This window comes from Gymnoscopelus microlampas (assembly GCF_963454915.1).
Source record: "Gymnoscopelus microlampas genome assembly, chromosome: 14".
Classification (NCBI taxonomy): Eukaryota; Metazoa; Chordata; class Actinopteri; order Myctophiformes; family Myctophidae; genus Gymnoscopelus; species Gymnoscopelus microlampas.
In genome coordinates, this window is record NC_139951.1 from 13,049,849 (window position 1) to 13,068,311 (window position 18,463).

At 39.4% G+C, this 18,463-nt stretch overlaps 1 protein-coding gene across 1 annotated transcript; it reads left to right on the forward strand.

Annotated features, from left to right (window-relative positions):
* Positions 1-7,347: 7,347 nt before the first annotated feature.
* LOC311060352 (complement C1q-like protein 2) lies at positions 7,348-10,305 on the forward strand. Its single transcript, XM_084078509.1, has 3 exons — positions 7,348-7,381; positions 8,599-8,739; positions 9,676-10,305. Exons 1-3 carry the CDS (start codon positions 7,363-7,365, stop codon positions 9,963-9,965), a joined length of 450 nt encoding a protein of 149 aa, XP_083934635.1. The 5' UTR covers positions 7,348-7,362; the 3' UTR covers positions 9,966-10,305.
* The last annotated feature ends 8,158 nt before the right edge of the window (positions 10,306-18,463 follow it).

The following is an 18,463-nucleotide window of genomic DNA, read 5'->3' on the forward strand; positions in this document are numbered from 1 at the left end:
GTGCTACCACCAAAATAGCAGATCTACAAGCTCATAGCGTGGCACCGAGTGCTGCGCTATGAGCTTGTAGATCTGCTATTTTTGAAAAATTGTGAACATTTGTGCAAATCTTTGAATATGATATTTTTTAAAGCGAGCATTTGTAACTCAAATCTTTGCTTCTGGGGGTCCATGGAACAACATATTTTGACATGGGGGTCCGCGGCCAAATACATATGATTTTGGGGGTTCTTGACATGAAAAAGTTTGAGAACCACTGGTGTAGGCTACCTGTAAATAAACTCTCTATGATGTACCAACAGGTGCCTTCCTGTGTCCTACTAAATAAACTGTAGCTACAAGGTACAAACAAGCCTGGGCTACAACAGCCTACAAATGAACTTTACTCCTAGTTTTGTAGAAAGATATTTATTTTTTGAAATTGCATGCTGTGTTCATGATTTGAGACTTGATTTTGTTCAAAACGGAGTACTACTCCTGCAAACTTTGGAAGCCAATTTAGCCAATCAGGATGGAATATGAAAAATCTGAAAGACCCATTTGCGGGATTTTTGGACAAAATCTGAAAGAGTACTGTCAAAAGAAATGTTTTGCACAAATCGGCCTCCTGGTGGCCCATGTGAAACATTTGGGGCAGAGGTTCTGCTCTGGTATCCAGGGAGTGTTTATTGATTGAATATTTTATTAGGCACATTTATAATACTTTTATTATAAATGTAAAGAAATTATAATACTTTACATTTATAATACTTTGTCTAAAGGTCCATGCACAGTTTTGCTGCGATCAAGCCAACGGTGCCAGAGATTAGCTGTACACAGCACACAGACGGGGACACACACGGGCGGACGGACAGGGGATGAAACATACTCTCTGCATGCCTTTCGGCCTGGCGGAGACAATAACAATAAATTGTCAAACACAGAGAATGATTCAGTACTTCAAAAGTTACTGATCATTCAAATTAACCCATTAGGACCTGAGGCCGATTCTACAAATGCCTTCTAAATCAGTAGTTCTCAAACGTTCACGTGCCAAGGACCCCCAAATTGATATGTATTTGGCTGCGGACCCGCCATCTGAAAAGATGAGTATCTTGCATGGAAAACGTTACAACACAATCAATCACAATAACAAAGATGAGTGTTCACTCAGTGGTGTCTCATAGCTAGGTGGTTCCACAAAAGGCAGAGTGAATGATTAATCAGGTCATTCTGTGTAAATTGCTCTCTCCTCACCTTCTATGATGAGGTTATCAAGTTTACTCATTTTATATCTCCCAACCTTTAACTAAAACACAAAATGGATGGTATGTTTTGTTTTTCTTCAAGGGAGGATGATCATTTCCAGCCAGTGGAGATCGAAATCTCTTTTCAGGGTACTGCTGGTATCAGTTGAAATTATGTTTATGATGATTTATTAATGCTAACTACTTAACAGCCGTAGTGGAAAAAAGTACTCAAATGTTTTACTTAAGTAAAAGTATCAATAGTGCAATGTAGAAGTACTCTGTTACAAGTAAAAGTCTGGAATAAAAAAAAAAGTATTGGTATCAAAATGTACTTAAGGTACCAAAAGTAAAAGTACTAATGTTTGAAAATAGCAGATCTACAAGCTCACAACGCGTTGCGATGCGACACGTGAGTTAACCTCTTACATGTATATAATATGAAGCAGTACCACAGATCAACTGTTGCATTATTTCAAGTACTAAGAACTCTACACAATTTATTCTGCAGCGTTGAGTGGGAGGATGAAGATGAGTCCTGGTATTCTGGGATGGAAGGTTTGCCATTGGCATCGTTTGAGGAAAATGTGACCAGAGAATTTGACAGCGAGGATTATGACAGCAATGATGTTTATGTGCCTCGCCTTTGTGTTCGGTAGGTTATTAAAAACATATACAGTATAATATACTGTATACTGTGGCACATAAACATATGTTGATTCCATTGAGATAGATTTTGTTGTGATTGTTTCTGAACCTGATAACACTCATTCCTGCAGTCGAGTGTTGCCCTAAACGTGAGCATTGGTCATCTTATGTTTATGTTTATGTTTATTAAAGGATCCCCACTAAAGACACATGAATGAGTCTCTAGTCTTCCTGGGGTCCTAAACAAAGAAAATACAGTACAGATATACAACTAAAAATACAAATTAAAGTAAAAAACAAAACAATAAATTAATACAAAGAGATGAAATATAATCCAACAGTCCAGTCAAATTAAACAAATGCACAAATAGCAGTTACATACTTGACATTTGGCAAGATATCTATTGATGTATATTTAAATCAATTTTGTTTTGGATTGAAGATACTGATGATCTTCCAGTCATCGGCCTTGATGAGTCTGTACATGATGGGGGACACGACGATGAAGAAACCATTACAACTCCACATCCAGAACATGACATCCAGGCTGATGCCAACATTCTTGAACAAAATGCCTGCATACAGTAGCACGTGCCACATGTCTCTACGACAATTAGTGGAACATCTTGATCTACCAGAGCATGCATGTAAACACTGTGGATCTGATGATCTGATTACATCTAGGGGTACAGCAGCCACCATTGAATGGGTGAATGAGTCTTTGTTTTTAGTTTATTTGAATGTGCTGCTGAATTTGTATTTTATTTAGCAGATGCTGTACTTTACTGCTATGCGTTTTCCAGATCTGTTCAGATGGTCACACTGTGTGGAAGTGGTCATCTCAGCCATATCTGATCGGAATACTGGTTGGAGACTGGTTCCTTCTGTCCTGCAATGTCCTCATCTCAGGAAACAACTACCGGTAGGCAAAAGGTTGTTCTCCTATTCAAGTTTATGAACATGGGCATGGTGAACAAGACCACATTCCACAAGATCCAATACAGATACTGCGTTGGCACGATCGGGGAGTTCTGGACCAGAAAGAGGGCTGAGATAATCACTAGCCTAAAAAACAAAGACAAAGTAATACTTGAGTATAGGCTGATGTTCTCCGAGGTTCTCTAAGGAGCACTCAATACTCTGAAGGGTGGAACACAAGCCATTTGTGAAGACTACAAATACATTTCAATGTAATGACATGATGTGATTGTTGTTGACTGTTCAACTAGCTGTGCATGAATGACAATGCGGTTATGAGCAGGCTAACTCATTCCTATATCTATGTTGCCAGGTGATGGTCGGATGGACAGTCCCGGTTACTGTGCACAGTATTGCACTTATACCACCATGGATAATGACACTAAAGAAATCATCTGTGTGGTCAACCTGGACAAGAGAGAAACTGTGAGAAACTCTGTGATCATGGAAAGGGAGGCATTCATCCGCACATTTGACATGCTTCATGCAGAACTGAAGATGTCAGAGATATGCACCGATGCCCATGTACAAATTGCATCTCTTTATAGTAAGACAAATTGCATTTATGCGTTACATTTACTATTAGTGATTTCACTATTAGAGCAATTAAAGTAAAAACACAAACAATAAATGAATACAAAGAGATCAAATATAATCCAACAGTCCAGTCAAATTAAACAAATACACTAATGACACTAAAGAAATCATCTGTGTGGTCAACCTGGACAAGAGAGAAACTGTGAGAAACTGTGTGATCATGGAAAGGGAGGCATTCCTCCGCACATTTGACATGCTTCATGCAGAACTGAAGATGTCAGAGATATGCACCGATGCCCATGTACAAATTGCATCTCTTTATAGTAAGACAAATTGCATTTATGCGTTACATTTCCTACTAGTGATTTCACTATTAGAGCATTATATCACAATCATTCATCAGAGAACAAATTAACCTTCATGGAGTATGACCAGGAAATGGGATTCTAAATGTGTATTATGCCAACACTGTTTCTCCTTTGAAATCTGGCATGGAGCCCAACTGTTCCTAACCCTAAACTCAGGCAATAAGATGAATGCTTTAAGTGAAACTGATGTCAAATGCAGTGTCATTTGAAAGTGTGATTGATGTGGAAACTCAAAAAGTGCATGACAAGAATATCACAACAAACAGTCAGTGACTATGTAGTGTGCATGCATACCGTTTGATATAGCACATGGAATGTAGATAAAATAATCCATCAAGATACTTCATGTGGAAGTGTAATGAAATTCAGAAATCTAGTCTCAACACAAATGTAGACTGAAAAACAAACAAACATTAGAACAATTTAAACCTTTACTATTCAAAGTGAGGAGTACTTTAATGTATTTCTATTTGTTAATTGGCTTACTTTCAAAACCACTTGAACCCCAGCATCTGGATTCTGGGGGGAACATTAGCCCGAAAAAGAAAACACATACACATCACCTACACGCTGACAATGTGTCAGCCAAATAGAGAGCCAACTCAGGTCTGGGTGGTCACTAAGTCAAGAGGATTTACGTGGTGGGTCTGAACGTTTTGGAAGACAAGATTGGGGCTCGCAACTCACTTTAAAATGCTCCAATTTTTTCTTAACTTTTTCTACTTGAAAAACACTGCAAGGTCAAAACGTCGTATATTGCTGCTGTGGACCCCAATCTTGTTTTTCATGAATCTGGCTGAGTTTGGCTCAGCACCAAGAAACGGAGCATTGCTTTTGTTTTTTCTTAGAAGGTCTGAAAGTTTCCACAACGTGGCCACCTAAAACCCGTCTTTGTTTCTGTGAGTAGCGAATGTATAGTTTATGTTGAACTGCAAGTGTAAACATCGTCCACCCGTTCAAATGGGGTAAAATACACACACAGTTACATAGCGGTGGAGGAGAACTCCGAACGCTATAGACCAGAGCTATATAACTATCGGATATGCGCGTACAATTCAACAGGCAACATATGAGTAGGCCTACTTCTTCCACCACTGAATATGACACTGCAGACATGAGAATCAGCAGCCTGGTCTGAGCATTGTTGACCCTCATAACCACAGTAGGCTACCATTCACCACAGACTGAAATGAACAGTTGTGGGAAAAGTACTCTTTTTTTTTTTTTACTTAAGTAAAAGTATCAATACTGCAATGTGGAAATACTCTGTTACAAGTAAAAGTCTGGAATTCAAAATTGACTTGAGTAAAAGTACAAAAGAAAAAAAAACTCAAAATTGAATGTGGTGATTCAATCAGTTTACAATGAAACCATCCTCAAATTATCCAACCATCAATTAGTTTACAATGACATCCTTGTCCATGACAATGATAGGGACACAACTGTGATCAAAGGATCCAATCATTTGTTTGATTGGCTTTGTTGAGGCTTTGTTGGCCAATGCTATTCAGGCACACTTCTCTACCTGTGTCTCCTCCCAGCTGGTCTCTGTATATAAGCAGGACCTAAAACACATGTTATGTCAGTATATAGTAACCGCTCACAGCTGACACTGTGTGACTAACTGCAAATGTAAGACATTCAACAATTACATTTAAATTGCATTACTTTCAAATAGATTGGCATTTCTAGAGACGAGGATTCATCAGGACTTGACAGGTAAGGACTGTAGACACGATCATTGAACTGAATTGAATTGAATTGAATTGAACTGAACTGAACTGAACTGAACTGAACTGAACTGAACTGATTTTAACTGAATTTAAATTAATTGAATTGAATTGAATTGCAGTGATGGATGAAGTACTCACATGTTTTACTTGTTTTTAAGTAAAAGTATTAATACCCTTTTGTAGTAGTCTGTTACAAGTTTGATATTCAACATTTACCTGAGTAAAGGTATTGGCATCAAAATATATTTAAAGTACCAAAAGTAAAAGTATGCATTATGCAGATTGTCCCATTTCATTTCAGTTTTCAAATGTTTAAAATGTATAAACATCCTTTGAAAATAGTAGATCTACAAGCTTACAACGCATCGCAAAGCGACATGTTGTGAGCTTGTAGATTTGATATATTCAAATTGACAACGTATACAGTATATAGGTCTGAAGAGGTTTTGTAATAATAATCAAAATCTACAAAGTAATTAGTAACTAAAAAAATCTAATAATTATAGTGGAAAAGGTACACAATTTGCCTCCATGAGCTAATGAATATTGCAGTTTTATGAAAAATATTATTCTGCCCCTAATTACATAAATGCAGTGTCATATTTGTGTGGTGGGTGATGATATGCTTACTTAATAGTGTATTTTGTACATGCCCCTGATACAAAAAAAAGAAGATCTAAAGTAAACTAAATAAGGGAGTGGATAATCATTCAGATTTGAAAACATTGGACTTTCTTTTACAGCTGCCTTTGTTAAAATTCAGGAGTGTGTTAACACTCCTGAATTTTAATCTACTAACAAACATTTCCACAGTTGTTCAAAAAGTTAAATGACAGAGTTGTCAGACCACCTTTCGTGTGGTCACAATGTACTTTCCTGATAAGAAAGTTGTTTTTGATTTATAGACCAACACTTTCCAACTGATAAGGTAGCTCTATTCAACCAGAGAGAGAGAAAGAGAGGGACGCAGTTTAACTGCACTGCTAATAGAAAACTGGATGTGACACATATATAGAAGTTGCTAGTATTTACGTACGTTGTGAGAAGAAGCAGCTGGGCTTTTTTGTTTCGTTTTTTTTAAAGGTCACAACAAACTCAGAATGAAGGCTGAAGTTGTTGTGTTGATATTCTGTCTGTCTGCTGCTCTGTCTCAAGGCATGGACATCATGCAGTCCGAACTGAAGGAGCTCAGAAACATGATGGAGGAGATGAGGGTGGAGCTGAAAGCTGAAAAAGACAAAACGTCAGGTAAATATGGATCATGCTTAGCTCTTGTCCATAGAGTTAGGACTTCTCCTTTACGCTATGTGACTGTACTGTACGTACATTTTCCCTCATGTGAACGGGAGCACGCTGTCTACACTTAAGTAAAAAATAAACAACTTACAGAAACAAATGTGGTTTTAAGGTGTTGAAAGCCTACCCTCCACATTGGTAAGACTCTCAGACCCCCACCTTTTATGTCAAATCCCCTTTTTGGCCAGAACATAAAATATTCCATTGGACAGAGAAATGTTTTAGTTACTCCAGTACCGCAATCACATCTGGTCAATAGTGTTTTCATTCTGAGCGAACGTGTATTGATTCGTTTTTTACTGAAGTGTCGACATCACATCGTTACACGCTACAGTCACATAGCATTAAGGATAACTCCTGATGCTACAGACCAGAGCTGGATCATACTATGCTGATTACATCAACCAAAGTCAAATGAATTCAGTGACTATTTTTCACCATTGTCAATCCCTGCTGGTTTTCAGTCCTAAATTAAAGTGATCTTTATCCCTACTGGTTTCAGACCTAAATGCCAAACTGGCAGACATGGAGAAGACGGTGAAGGATATGATGCCACTAACCGCCAAACTGACAGACATGGAGAAGACGATTGCAGGTGAATTCATAGAAGAGCTTGTTATGAAACCACGATGATGTATTGTTGATGTTTAACCACTTGAACCCCAGCATTCAAATTATGGGGATTGAGATTTGGTGTATACAGAAAAAAGCTGTCCAAGTACAGAGACAACTCAGGCCCAGTTGATTTACCAAGTCTAGAGGGTCTACAGTATGTGGTTAATATCCATGCCCCTTTGCAACTCTGAGCTGCAAACGTTTGTCATACTTGAATTTGTCCCTTATCGTTGAAACAATTCTCACATTGTTAATGTTTACATCTTAACAAGGGGCTTTTCTTTGTGTGGTGCAGGGCTTTAAAGACCCTGTAAACAGGATACTCTGACCTAGTATGAGTAGGCCTATAAGCAGTATTATGTATTCATTTTGTGTCAGACCCCGGATAATAATATCTTAAAAACCACCCAGCAAATTACAGATTACAGATGACATCACCTGAGCATGTCATCAGGTGAGGACCGGTGTTTAGCCCCACCCAGAAAATGATATCCACACTGTGTGTGAGCACTATGGACATGATATCTACACTGTGTGTAAGAACTATGGACATGAAATCCACACTGTGTGTGAGCTCTATGGACAAGATATCTACACTGTGTGTAAGAACTATGGACATGAAATCCACACTGTGTGTGAGCTCTATGGACAAGATATCCACACTGTGTGTGAGCGCTATGGACATGATATCCACACTGTGTGTTAGCACTATGGACATGATATCTACACTGTGTGTAAGAACTATGGACATGAAATCCACACTGTGTGTGAGCTCTATGGACATGATATCCACACTGTGTGTGAGCGCTATGGACATGATATCCACACTGTGTCTTAGCACTATGGACATGATATCCACACTGTGTGTAAGAACTATGGACATGATATCCACACTGTGTGTGAGCGCTATGGACATGATATCCACACTGTGTGTGAGCGCTATGGACATGATATCCACACTGTGTGTGAGCGCTATGGACATGATATCCACACTGTGTGTGAGCGCTATGGACATGATATCCACACTGTGTGTGAGCGCTATGGACATGATATCCAAAGCACTCCTCAGCTCAAAAGGCGTTCTCTGTGGACACGGCCCTTTAGGCTACACATTTTCACTTATAAGATATCTCAAAATGACAATTGTTATTCATTTATACAATTAAATGTCACTGTATTTTCATTCTGTACTTACAGAGAAGCCAAACGTTGCTTTCTGTGCAAGTTTGAACGGGCCAGGTAATGGCGTCCTTCGCGTCGGACCCTTCGGCACTGAAACTCAGCTGATCTACAAAACAGTGATCACTAACAACGGCCAGGGCTACAACCCAGATACAGGTATGGGGGGGTGGGGGTGGGATGGGAGGGGGGAGGGGTCTCTCTCTAAATTTTGATTTAGTTGTCTTTTGAATACAATTCCATTTAGTTTTAGACATATTCATGTACAATGTCATGTAAAATGTTTAACTTTTAGTTTCTTTTGTGAACCATTTTGTATTGATTTTATAACATAAAGGTGCATGGTCAAAACAGACAACCAAACAGACTAACTAAATAGCAAAGAAAAATAAAGGGGGGGAGTCTAGTTTTAGTTGACTAAATATCATAAGATTAGTCGACTAAATCTACAGTTGATTTAGTGAAAAAATGTATTTGATGGCATCGTAATACTTTATATTTTATATTTATATTTTAAGTCTAGTTTTAGTCTTAGTCTCGTTTTTATTTGTCTGTTTAGTCATAGTTTTTGTCTTCATAACTTAGTTTTTATTTAGTTTCCGTCAGTGAAAAAAAGGTAGTGGACAAACCATTTTGGTCATAGGTTTAGTCGACGAAATGAACATTGATCCAAGAACAGTCTGGGTCGGGACCCATTTGTGGGTCGCGATTAAATACACTTTAATTATTGTTCCTTACATTTTGTTTTAATTATTATTATTTAAATATATATATATTTTTTTTTAATCCCTCAAAATGTTTCATAAATAATAATAAAGTAAATATTTATCAAAGAATGTAATGAATAAATAACAAAATCTAAGGAATTCCATGAATCAGGGGGAAAAAATGAAAAAGAAGTAGTGAAAATAGTAGATCTACAAGCTCATAACGCGTCACATCGCGACGAGTTGTAGCTTGTAGATCTGCTATTTTCACTAGTTGTTTGGGTCCCGGGGAGACATAAAATGTCTCCTTTGGGTATCAAACTAAAAGGTTTGTGAACCGCTGGTCTATAGTGTCACTGTATTAAAAAGTGTTCCTCTTCTGACGCAGGTTATTTTACAGCACCAGTTAAGGGAGTCTACCACTTCAGATACACTGCGTACCACTGGGTCTATGGCAAAAGACAATGGATGGGAGTAAGCCTCTACCACGATGACGAGATGATCATGTGCAATGCAGAGATAGCTGATGACTCTACCTTCATATCAAACGCACGGATTCTAGAGCTGGAGAGGGGGAGTGTCGTCTCCATGCAGCTCCCTAAAGACTATAGACTTTATGATGATCAAAACAAAAGGAACACTTTCAGTGGTTTTCTGCTCTTCCCCATAGAGGAATAGCAGCCTTTATGTCCGCTTTGAAATGAATGGCTAAAATAATGATCTGACTACTGAAGGCCTAGTTACAGTTAAGTAAAAGATACACAGACACATGACATACATGTGTACTGGTATAGTACATTTAAAACATCACTTTTTGAATAGTCGTACATTGTAATAATAATTGGAACCACTATCAAGGGTGCAAAAAGTATTTATGCAATGACCCATAATTAGTTACCTGCTGGTCATGACAAAAGCCTTGATAATTAATTGACATTACATGTGTTTAATTAATAATCAAAAGCTACAAAAGTGAGGTCTTCTTCTTGGAAAATAATAATAGAAGTATATGGTCTCTGTCGGGTGGAAACCTCATATGTCCAAAACTGTTACTTTTCAGGATTCAAAAGCATCAAAAGTAGCAGATCTACAAGCTCATAACACGGCGCTTCGAGACGCGTTTCGAGTTTTGTAGATCTGCTACTTTTGATGCTGTTGTCTGATCAAGTGGGGAGAATTTACCAAAAAAACACAAAAAGTTCGAATGGAGATAAGAGGTTTCTGCCCGACATGTTTTGGTGAAATGAGGGCTTTTTATTGTCTAAATAATAATAATAATTATGTTTATTTGTATAGCACCTTTCATACATAAAATGTAGAGCTCTATTTTAAAATAGCAAATAAAATAATGGCAGAATAAGAAAATAACTATGTTGGAAAACGGAAACATAACTAACTGATCTTTGTGATGTATTGAACTTGTATGACGCACACTGCTGAATAGTTGGTAAAGTTGTTGTTTGTTTTTTGTTCTCTGAGAAAAATAAAGATGTATTAATCTTCATCATAGTGGATCAAGTGTTAACTAGAAAAAGTGCTCCTCGGAGCACAGGTCTCCGCCAGGTCAGGTAGGTTATTATGGGCCAGCAATGTTTGGAATTCGCCAATCAGGGTGGAATATAAAAAATCGGACGGAACTATCTTGATCACTTGACTATAGAGATAATGTGTAGCGATTTGCATGATGTTTGGAGAAAATGTGTAGGAGTAATATAGAAACAGAAAAGTGTTCCGGATAAAAGAAGGCATTTGTTCGTCAACGTAGTGCGAATGTGTGTGCAAAGTTTCACCGCAATGGGACGCTGCGTTTATGATTTGTGGCATTTTGTTCAAAACAGGCCACTCCTGCAAACTTTAGATGTCAATCTTAGCCAATCAGGATGGAATAGGAAATATCAAACAGATCCGTCTTGATCACATGACTATAGAGATCATGTGTACCGATTTGCGGCCTAGTGTGAATGTGCGTGCAAGATTTCACGGAAATTGCATGCTGTGTTCATGATTTGAGGCATTTTGTTACAGAGTACTCCTGCAAACTTTGTAAGCCAATTTTAGGCAATCAGGATGGAATATGAAAAATCTGAAAGACCTGTTTTGTTTAATGACTATAGAGATACTGTGTACCGATTTGTAGGATTTTTGGACACAATCTGTGAGTACTGCCCAAAAATGTGTTTTGCACAAATAGGCCTCCTGGTGGCGCTATAAAAGGCCCATGTGAACAATTTGGGGCAGAGATTCTTCTCTGGCATCCAGGGGATGTGTGTGCACAGTTTCGTTGCGATCAAGCCAACGGTGCCTGCCGGAGATTAGTTGTACACAGACAGAGAGAGATAGAGAGAGATAGACAGATACAGTATATCCTGTCGACTACCCGTACTGTACTAATCCTGTTATCACACTAACCTAGCCGAACTGTATGACATCCAGATGTTTTATCCTCCATGTACACAGTCAAATTAAATCACAGTCTTAATGCAACTCCGAGTATGTTCCATTTGAGTGTGCAATTGGAACCACTCTTCAGAGTTAAAACAAAGTAACACTAATGATTGTGTATCTCAGGTGGATGACTGCAGACAAGCCTCCTCACCTGTCCAGTTCCAATCCCCACTACTAGAATAATCCCCTCCTGATTAATCTGCACTAAAGCATCCCTCAAGCTCCTAAATCCCTACCTGATTAGAGGCATATACCGCATGATACATTTACTAAACAAAAATCATGCTCCTCGATCTCAACCAGTCCCTTTATAATCTCAGTAGCTGATTTGTCTCCTCCCTGACTGGAGGAGATAAATGATGGCTACCCCTGCACTGACATTAGTGCCATCATGACTATAAGGACACACTGTTCCCAAACCCCCTTCCACCTCATTTGCATCACCAGAGAGAGAGATAGTCCTTCATGGCTAATTAGCTCTCCAGGCAGATTGAGATAAAGTAAGTCTGAAATTAAAGCATAGAAATCTGTTGTTTTTATGTTGCTGTTGCTGTTTTCAGCGGTGGAAAGTAACTAAGAACATGTACTCAAGTACTGTATTTAAGTACACATTTGAGGTCTTTTACTTTACTGGAATACCTCCACATTTCAATAATTTTACTTCTACTCCATTACATCTCAGAGGCAAATATTGTACTTCTACTCAACTACAATAATTTGAAAACTTTAGTTACTAGTTACTTTGTAGATTTTGATTATTATTACAAAACATACAATAACCACTTCAGCCCTATATACATTTCGGCCATTTGAAAATAGAAGATCTACAAGCTCACAATGTGTCGCGATGCGACTCATTGTGTGCCTGTAGAGCTGCTATTTTCAAAAGATTTCTATACATTTTCAGTCTGTCCTGATGAAGGTCTATACCGAATCGTCGAATAAAGATCGAGCAACATTTTTTTCCTTTGATTTCACCATCAGACATCCCCTTCTGGTTATATGCATTTTTGACTTACGCACCTGTCACCAACCTTTAAGGAGTGCATCGGCCTTCTTTACAAAAATAGATTGTGGTAATGACACTTTTACTTCAGTAAAAAAATGGAGTACTTTTTCCGCCAGTGGACTTGTTTTGGTGCCATACTGATTTGGCAGTGGGCCCCATGGAACTGTGTGCCCTGATCCCTTGCTGCTCAAAGTGGGGGCTGATGGAGTTTATGGACTGAACCGGAGGACACGGACACATACACACACACACACACACACACACACACACACACACACACACACACACACACACACACACACACACACACACACACACACACAGGCACACACACACACATGGGCACACACACACAGGCACGGGCACACACACGGGCACGGGCACACACACAGGCACACACACGCACACACACAGGCACAACACGGGCGGATGGACGGACAGGGTGAAAAACTTAGTCTCGACCACGCCTTCAGCCTGGCGGAGACAAACAATACAAGTCAAACAGAATATTCCCAGCGAGTCTACTAATAACAATGTTTGTTTGCAAAAAACAACAACAACACAACATTTGTCTTTCTCAAGAGACTGGCCGTAGCCACTTTACTTTGCAAACAAACAATGTAATCACACGCCTATTAAGGAGAACACACCTGCAAGTGTTCACAAAGACAGTGTATGTGGATTATGTCTGTCTCCCCACTACCCACTACAACAATAATAAACTTTGACTAAGCACTTTTTGAAACAAAGTTGCAAAGTTCTTTATACAACAAGATTCAATGACAGCAGAACATGGCAAGAAACAACATTAGAAGAGTTTATAAAGCCTCACTATGTAACTTTTTTTTAATGAATAGAATGCAATTTTGTCCAATCTGTATGGTAGAGTACTGTATGTTAATACAATATAACTTATATACAATTGGTGTGGTTGTATTTTGTCTCCCTGCTCTTCTATTGAGACATTTAGATCGTGTCAAAGGTCATGTCTCACCTAGACACAGGTTCTGGCAAGAAGTTTGACCTGATGGTCAAGGTTCGACTTATCCCCGAGCAAGCAGGCCGGCTCTATTAGCTCAATGATGAAACATTTCAGCACTGGAAACTGGGTTCAAATCCGGGGGAGGGGAGGAAAGTTATATAGTGTTGCTTTAAGGGTAAAAGGTTAATCAAAATAAAATGAATGAAATAGTAAAGTGATTACATATGTAGCATATAATAGTATTATCTTCTGCTATTCATGATCCCTCTGGGTAAAACTGACATGCGTAATTCTTGGGAGTTCACTGTGTGAGTATCTATGTATCTTGTATAGGTTTAAGGCAGGGCAGTTTGCCCGTCTTTTGGCAGAGGTACAGCAGTGGCTGAACTAATCCAGTGACCATAGTAACGCAAACACAAATAAATTGAAATAATGTCATTTCCTCATAGCGTTCTCCTCGACTGGCAGCAATGATCAAATGAATGACCCAAATAGAGTAAGTTCCCAAAAATGACACCATGATAAGGCAGACGATGGAGAAGGCTCTCCTCTTTATGCTGTCCCTCCCCGTCTCCCCTGGAACGGGCCGTTTCAGAGCCCTGAGAATGGCCAGGCTGCACAACACCATCACTGACATGAACAACAGGAATTCACCTATATAAACATAATACCTGATCTTGTCGCCACCCAGCAGCATGAATGCTACCGATACCCCAATGATGAGCAACCAGGCCAACGCAGAGCAAGCCGCCCTGTACCTGAGAGGTTTGTACTTGAGGAAGAGCACTGGCTGAACCACTGCCATGAATCTCTCCACGCAGATACAGCTCTGGAAGACGGGGCGTCCAGTCATCAGGAGACCATTAGTGAAGAACAATAAGGGCCGCACGTTTCTGATAGCGAGGAGAAGATAAAACAAGCTGATGACGATCTCACAGACACTCAGATTGAGTGCGAAGATCTCCGAGGCCATCGGACCAGCCGCGCCGGTTAGTATCAGCCACAGGACACAGCCGTTGATGGGGACCCCCAGGACCAGGTTGATTGTTGTGGCGGCGATGCCCATAATGTGCCCAGTGCTGCCGTTGTAGACGGAGGACTCATTTGATGTGTTCATTTTCCCGGCTGCTTTGATTTGAATCTGCACTCTCTCTTTTTAACAATTCAGTAAAAGTCTTATGAGGAGACAGAACAATGTACAGACAAAGGAGGAATGTAAACGACAGAGAGATATAGAGACAGAGAGAGAGAGAGAGAGAGGTATTGATAAGAGGGTTGCCACCACTGCACTATTTTTACCAGTATTTTCACAATCATCAGAGACACTTTGAATAGTGAAACACCTCTACACCATAATACAAATCAAAACCTCACTAAAATATATTGATAATAACAATAATCATAAAAACACCACCACACCATAATAGTAATAAAATCACAGACATAATTGTATATCATAATATTTGGCAATCAGACCTTGACCTGTAAAGTCCTCTGTGCGTTGTCTGTGTGCTGTGCTGTCCACACATGCAATGTAGGCTACCACCCGTTTATGTTCTGCAACAACGTATGTATGTACATGCAAATAGTTCTCATATTCTGACAGGGCATCAACTTTCCTCCATAAACACACTGTGGAAACTCTGCAGCACCAAGAAAATATTGTATACGTCACAGCCACGAAGCAGTCAGTCACCCCATGACGGTGAGCTGAAATATCAGAGATAAGAGTGCCTTGTATTTGGAGAAAAACATAATATACACAAAAAAACATATACACTATTAGGTCAGAGTCACAGTTGATTACATTTGTTTTAAAAGTCCTTCTATTAAGTTCATTAATGCATTCATTTTCTCTTCTCCCGTCCCATGACTTTGACCATCTCAGAGCCCTTAGACCCCAAGAGGCAGCAGAGCAGTTTCACCGATCACAGCACCAGGTCACTCAACAACTTAACACAAGCAACCAGACTGCACAGCAACAGACTATTGCTGTGCAGTCACATCAATCGTTTGCAGTACTGTAAGATCCCCCGTCCAGTACGGGACCATGTACTGCATATAGGCTGAGGGGCCCACATATTTGAGTGTTAACCTACATTAGGGTTAGGGTTGGACGAAGAGGTCAGACACGGTCTTGTTCAAAGTGAGCAGGCCTCACCTGCTCTTGTCACTGTCAATCAGAGGCCAAAGACAGGAACAGGTTGATTGCAAAATAAATCTGAAGTGATCAATATAAGATGTTAATTTTCTGCTGACTGGAACTAGCTCTGAAAGTTTTAAACATTACTGGAAACTTCCACATTATTTTGCTGATTATTTAGCAGCACATCCACAGAAAAATCTACAGAAAATGCAGACTGTGTAAATGTAACTTTCCTCTTCTACCCCGGATTTGAATCCGGTTTCCTGCGCAAGCGCTGTCATTTTTACCATTGACCTAATAGACCCTGCCTGCTTGCTCTGGGGATAAATTGACTCTTGACCATCGGGTCAAAACATGACCTTTGACATGATCAAAATGTCTCAATAGAAGAGCTGGGAGACAAAATACAACCACCCAGATTGTATAAGTTATATTGTATTAGCATGCTCTACCATACAGATTGGACAAAATTACATTTTATTCATAAAAGAAAGTAACATAGTGCCGTCTTTAAGACAACAGATTGAGGTGATGAAGCAAATCAATTTGAACGTATTCATGAGCTCCTTTAGCTTGTTGTCTTCCTAAATGATCCGGTTTAGTATAGGAAACGAAAACATTTCAGCCCTGTACACTTTGTGAGTATTAGGCCATGCTGAGCCAAACTCAGAGGGACCACAGAATAAATCAATCAAATGGAACTGTCATACAGCAATGCAAACATTTAATAATAATAGAACAAAGTTGGTGGACAATGATCGATGTCCCTGTCAACTGTTGACACAGTTTGTCAACTTTATGTAAAGCAATGAAGGCTTGACAATGCAAACGATGCTTCATTCTGGGAAATGGGTAACACTAACACCTGTCTGTTCCCAGGCCCAACATTTAAAAAAGAACAATGGAAGAGATTTCACCTAAATCTGGTCCTTGGACACCCTCTAGTGGACATACTGTTTTTTTTTTCCCCCATATGAAATGTGAATTACCTTCACTTCTCCCACTTCACCCTGATGAAAATAGGGACTGTCATAACCTTGAGGCACCATACGCCACGACCCCATGCCCCCCCCTCCCCCAACTGTTTACTACATATCTTTCTTTCTTATTCCTCCTTCAAAACCGCTCTTACAGGTGGTTGCAAATTGTAAAAAGTAAAAAGTCTAAGCTTACCCCCGGAAATGACCCCCCCCCCCCAACTGTTTACTGTTTACATATCTTTCTATCTTATTACTACTCGTATATATGATGTTTTTGCATATTATGTATATTATTGTTTGTCTTTAAATGTCTCAATGGATTGAATACACAGGACCTTAATGGAAACAAGCCCTGAGAGGGCTTATCTAGGTTATCCTTTTAGCATTATTTCGTATAAATTTGTGCCACTGTGCCTTTATTTTGGCAAACTACTAATAAAGTATTCAATCAAACAAAAAATGATACCAATACTCTGGGCTTGCCTCAAAAGAAACACATATGACAGAAGCCAGAGCAAATAGAGAGAAGGATTTAAATAGTGTACTTTTTTATCATCTCAAACTATCTGTGCAGTGAACAGCCCCTTTACTTGCAACACTTCTTGTGATAAATATCTTACACACATGTTCACTTATAGCGGTGGGAATGAGCGAGGTGGGGTTTGACACAAAGCACTAGTGCTTCTCAAAGTGTGGTCCGGGGACTGTGAGCTTGTACATCTGCTATTTTTGAACATTTTTGAAATTATTGAAAATGTTGAATAATTTTGAATTTTCTTAACATAAATCTTCTATTCTGGGGGTCCCTGATACAAAACATTTACATTGTGTTACTGTGACTCAGTAAATATTTAGCTGTCTTATATCTGCTGTCTTCTTTAGTACACTGTCTGAGGAGGACAGGTAGACCTATCAAGGGCAAAGACCAATAGATTTCTGAACAGCTTCCACCCGGCTACCATCAGACTGCTGAACAAGGCATCAGGCCCACTTCTTTACACCTGTAAACCAGTTATGTGACAGTTGATCAAGTTTATAGAATGTTGCGTAATGTTTTCCTTTACAAAAAAACAGCTGATCTACAAGCTCCCAATGTGTTGCGATGTAATGCGTTTTCAGCTTGTAGATCAGCTATTCTTGCAATGTGTATTGAATTTTACATTGGATTGTCACTGAACCACAAGGGAGAAAAAAAGAACTAATTGTACAGTACCATTGTACAGTAGTGTGGTGTACATCAGCTCCTAAGCTGTGGAACAGCATTCCGTTCTCCATTAGATATGCCCCCCTCAGGCCCTCTGTTGAATCTTTTAAATCCAGGCTCAAGACTCTGTTCTATTCACAACCTCACACATCTAGGACTCACCTACACCTAACCCCTGCTCATTATGCTAGGGTGGGATGGCTCAAGGTAGAGGACAGAGTACAGCAACTTGCAATGGGCCTGGTCTTCAAGATACTACAGAGACACTCGTGTACCATGTGACACCACTGATCTCATTCAACACAGATTTGGCACAAACATGGGGTTGAATTAGTTCTACTGTTATGCCATCAAAATGTGGAATGAATGCCCTACCAACAAACATCAAAAAGTGTAACTCCAGTCCTTAC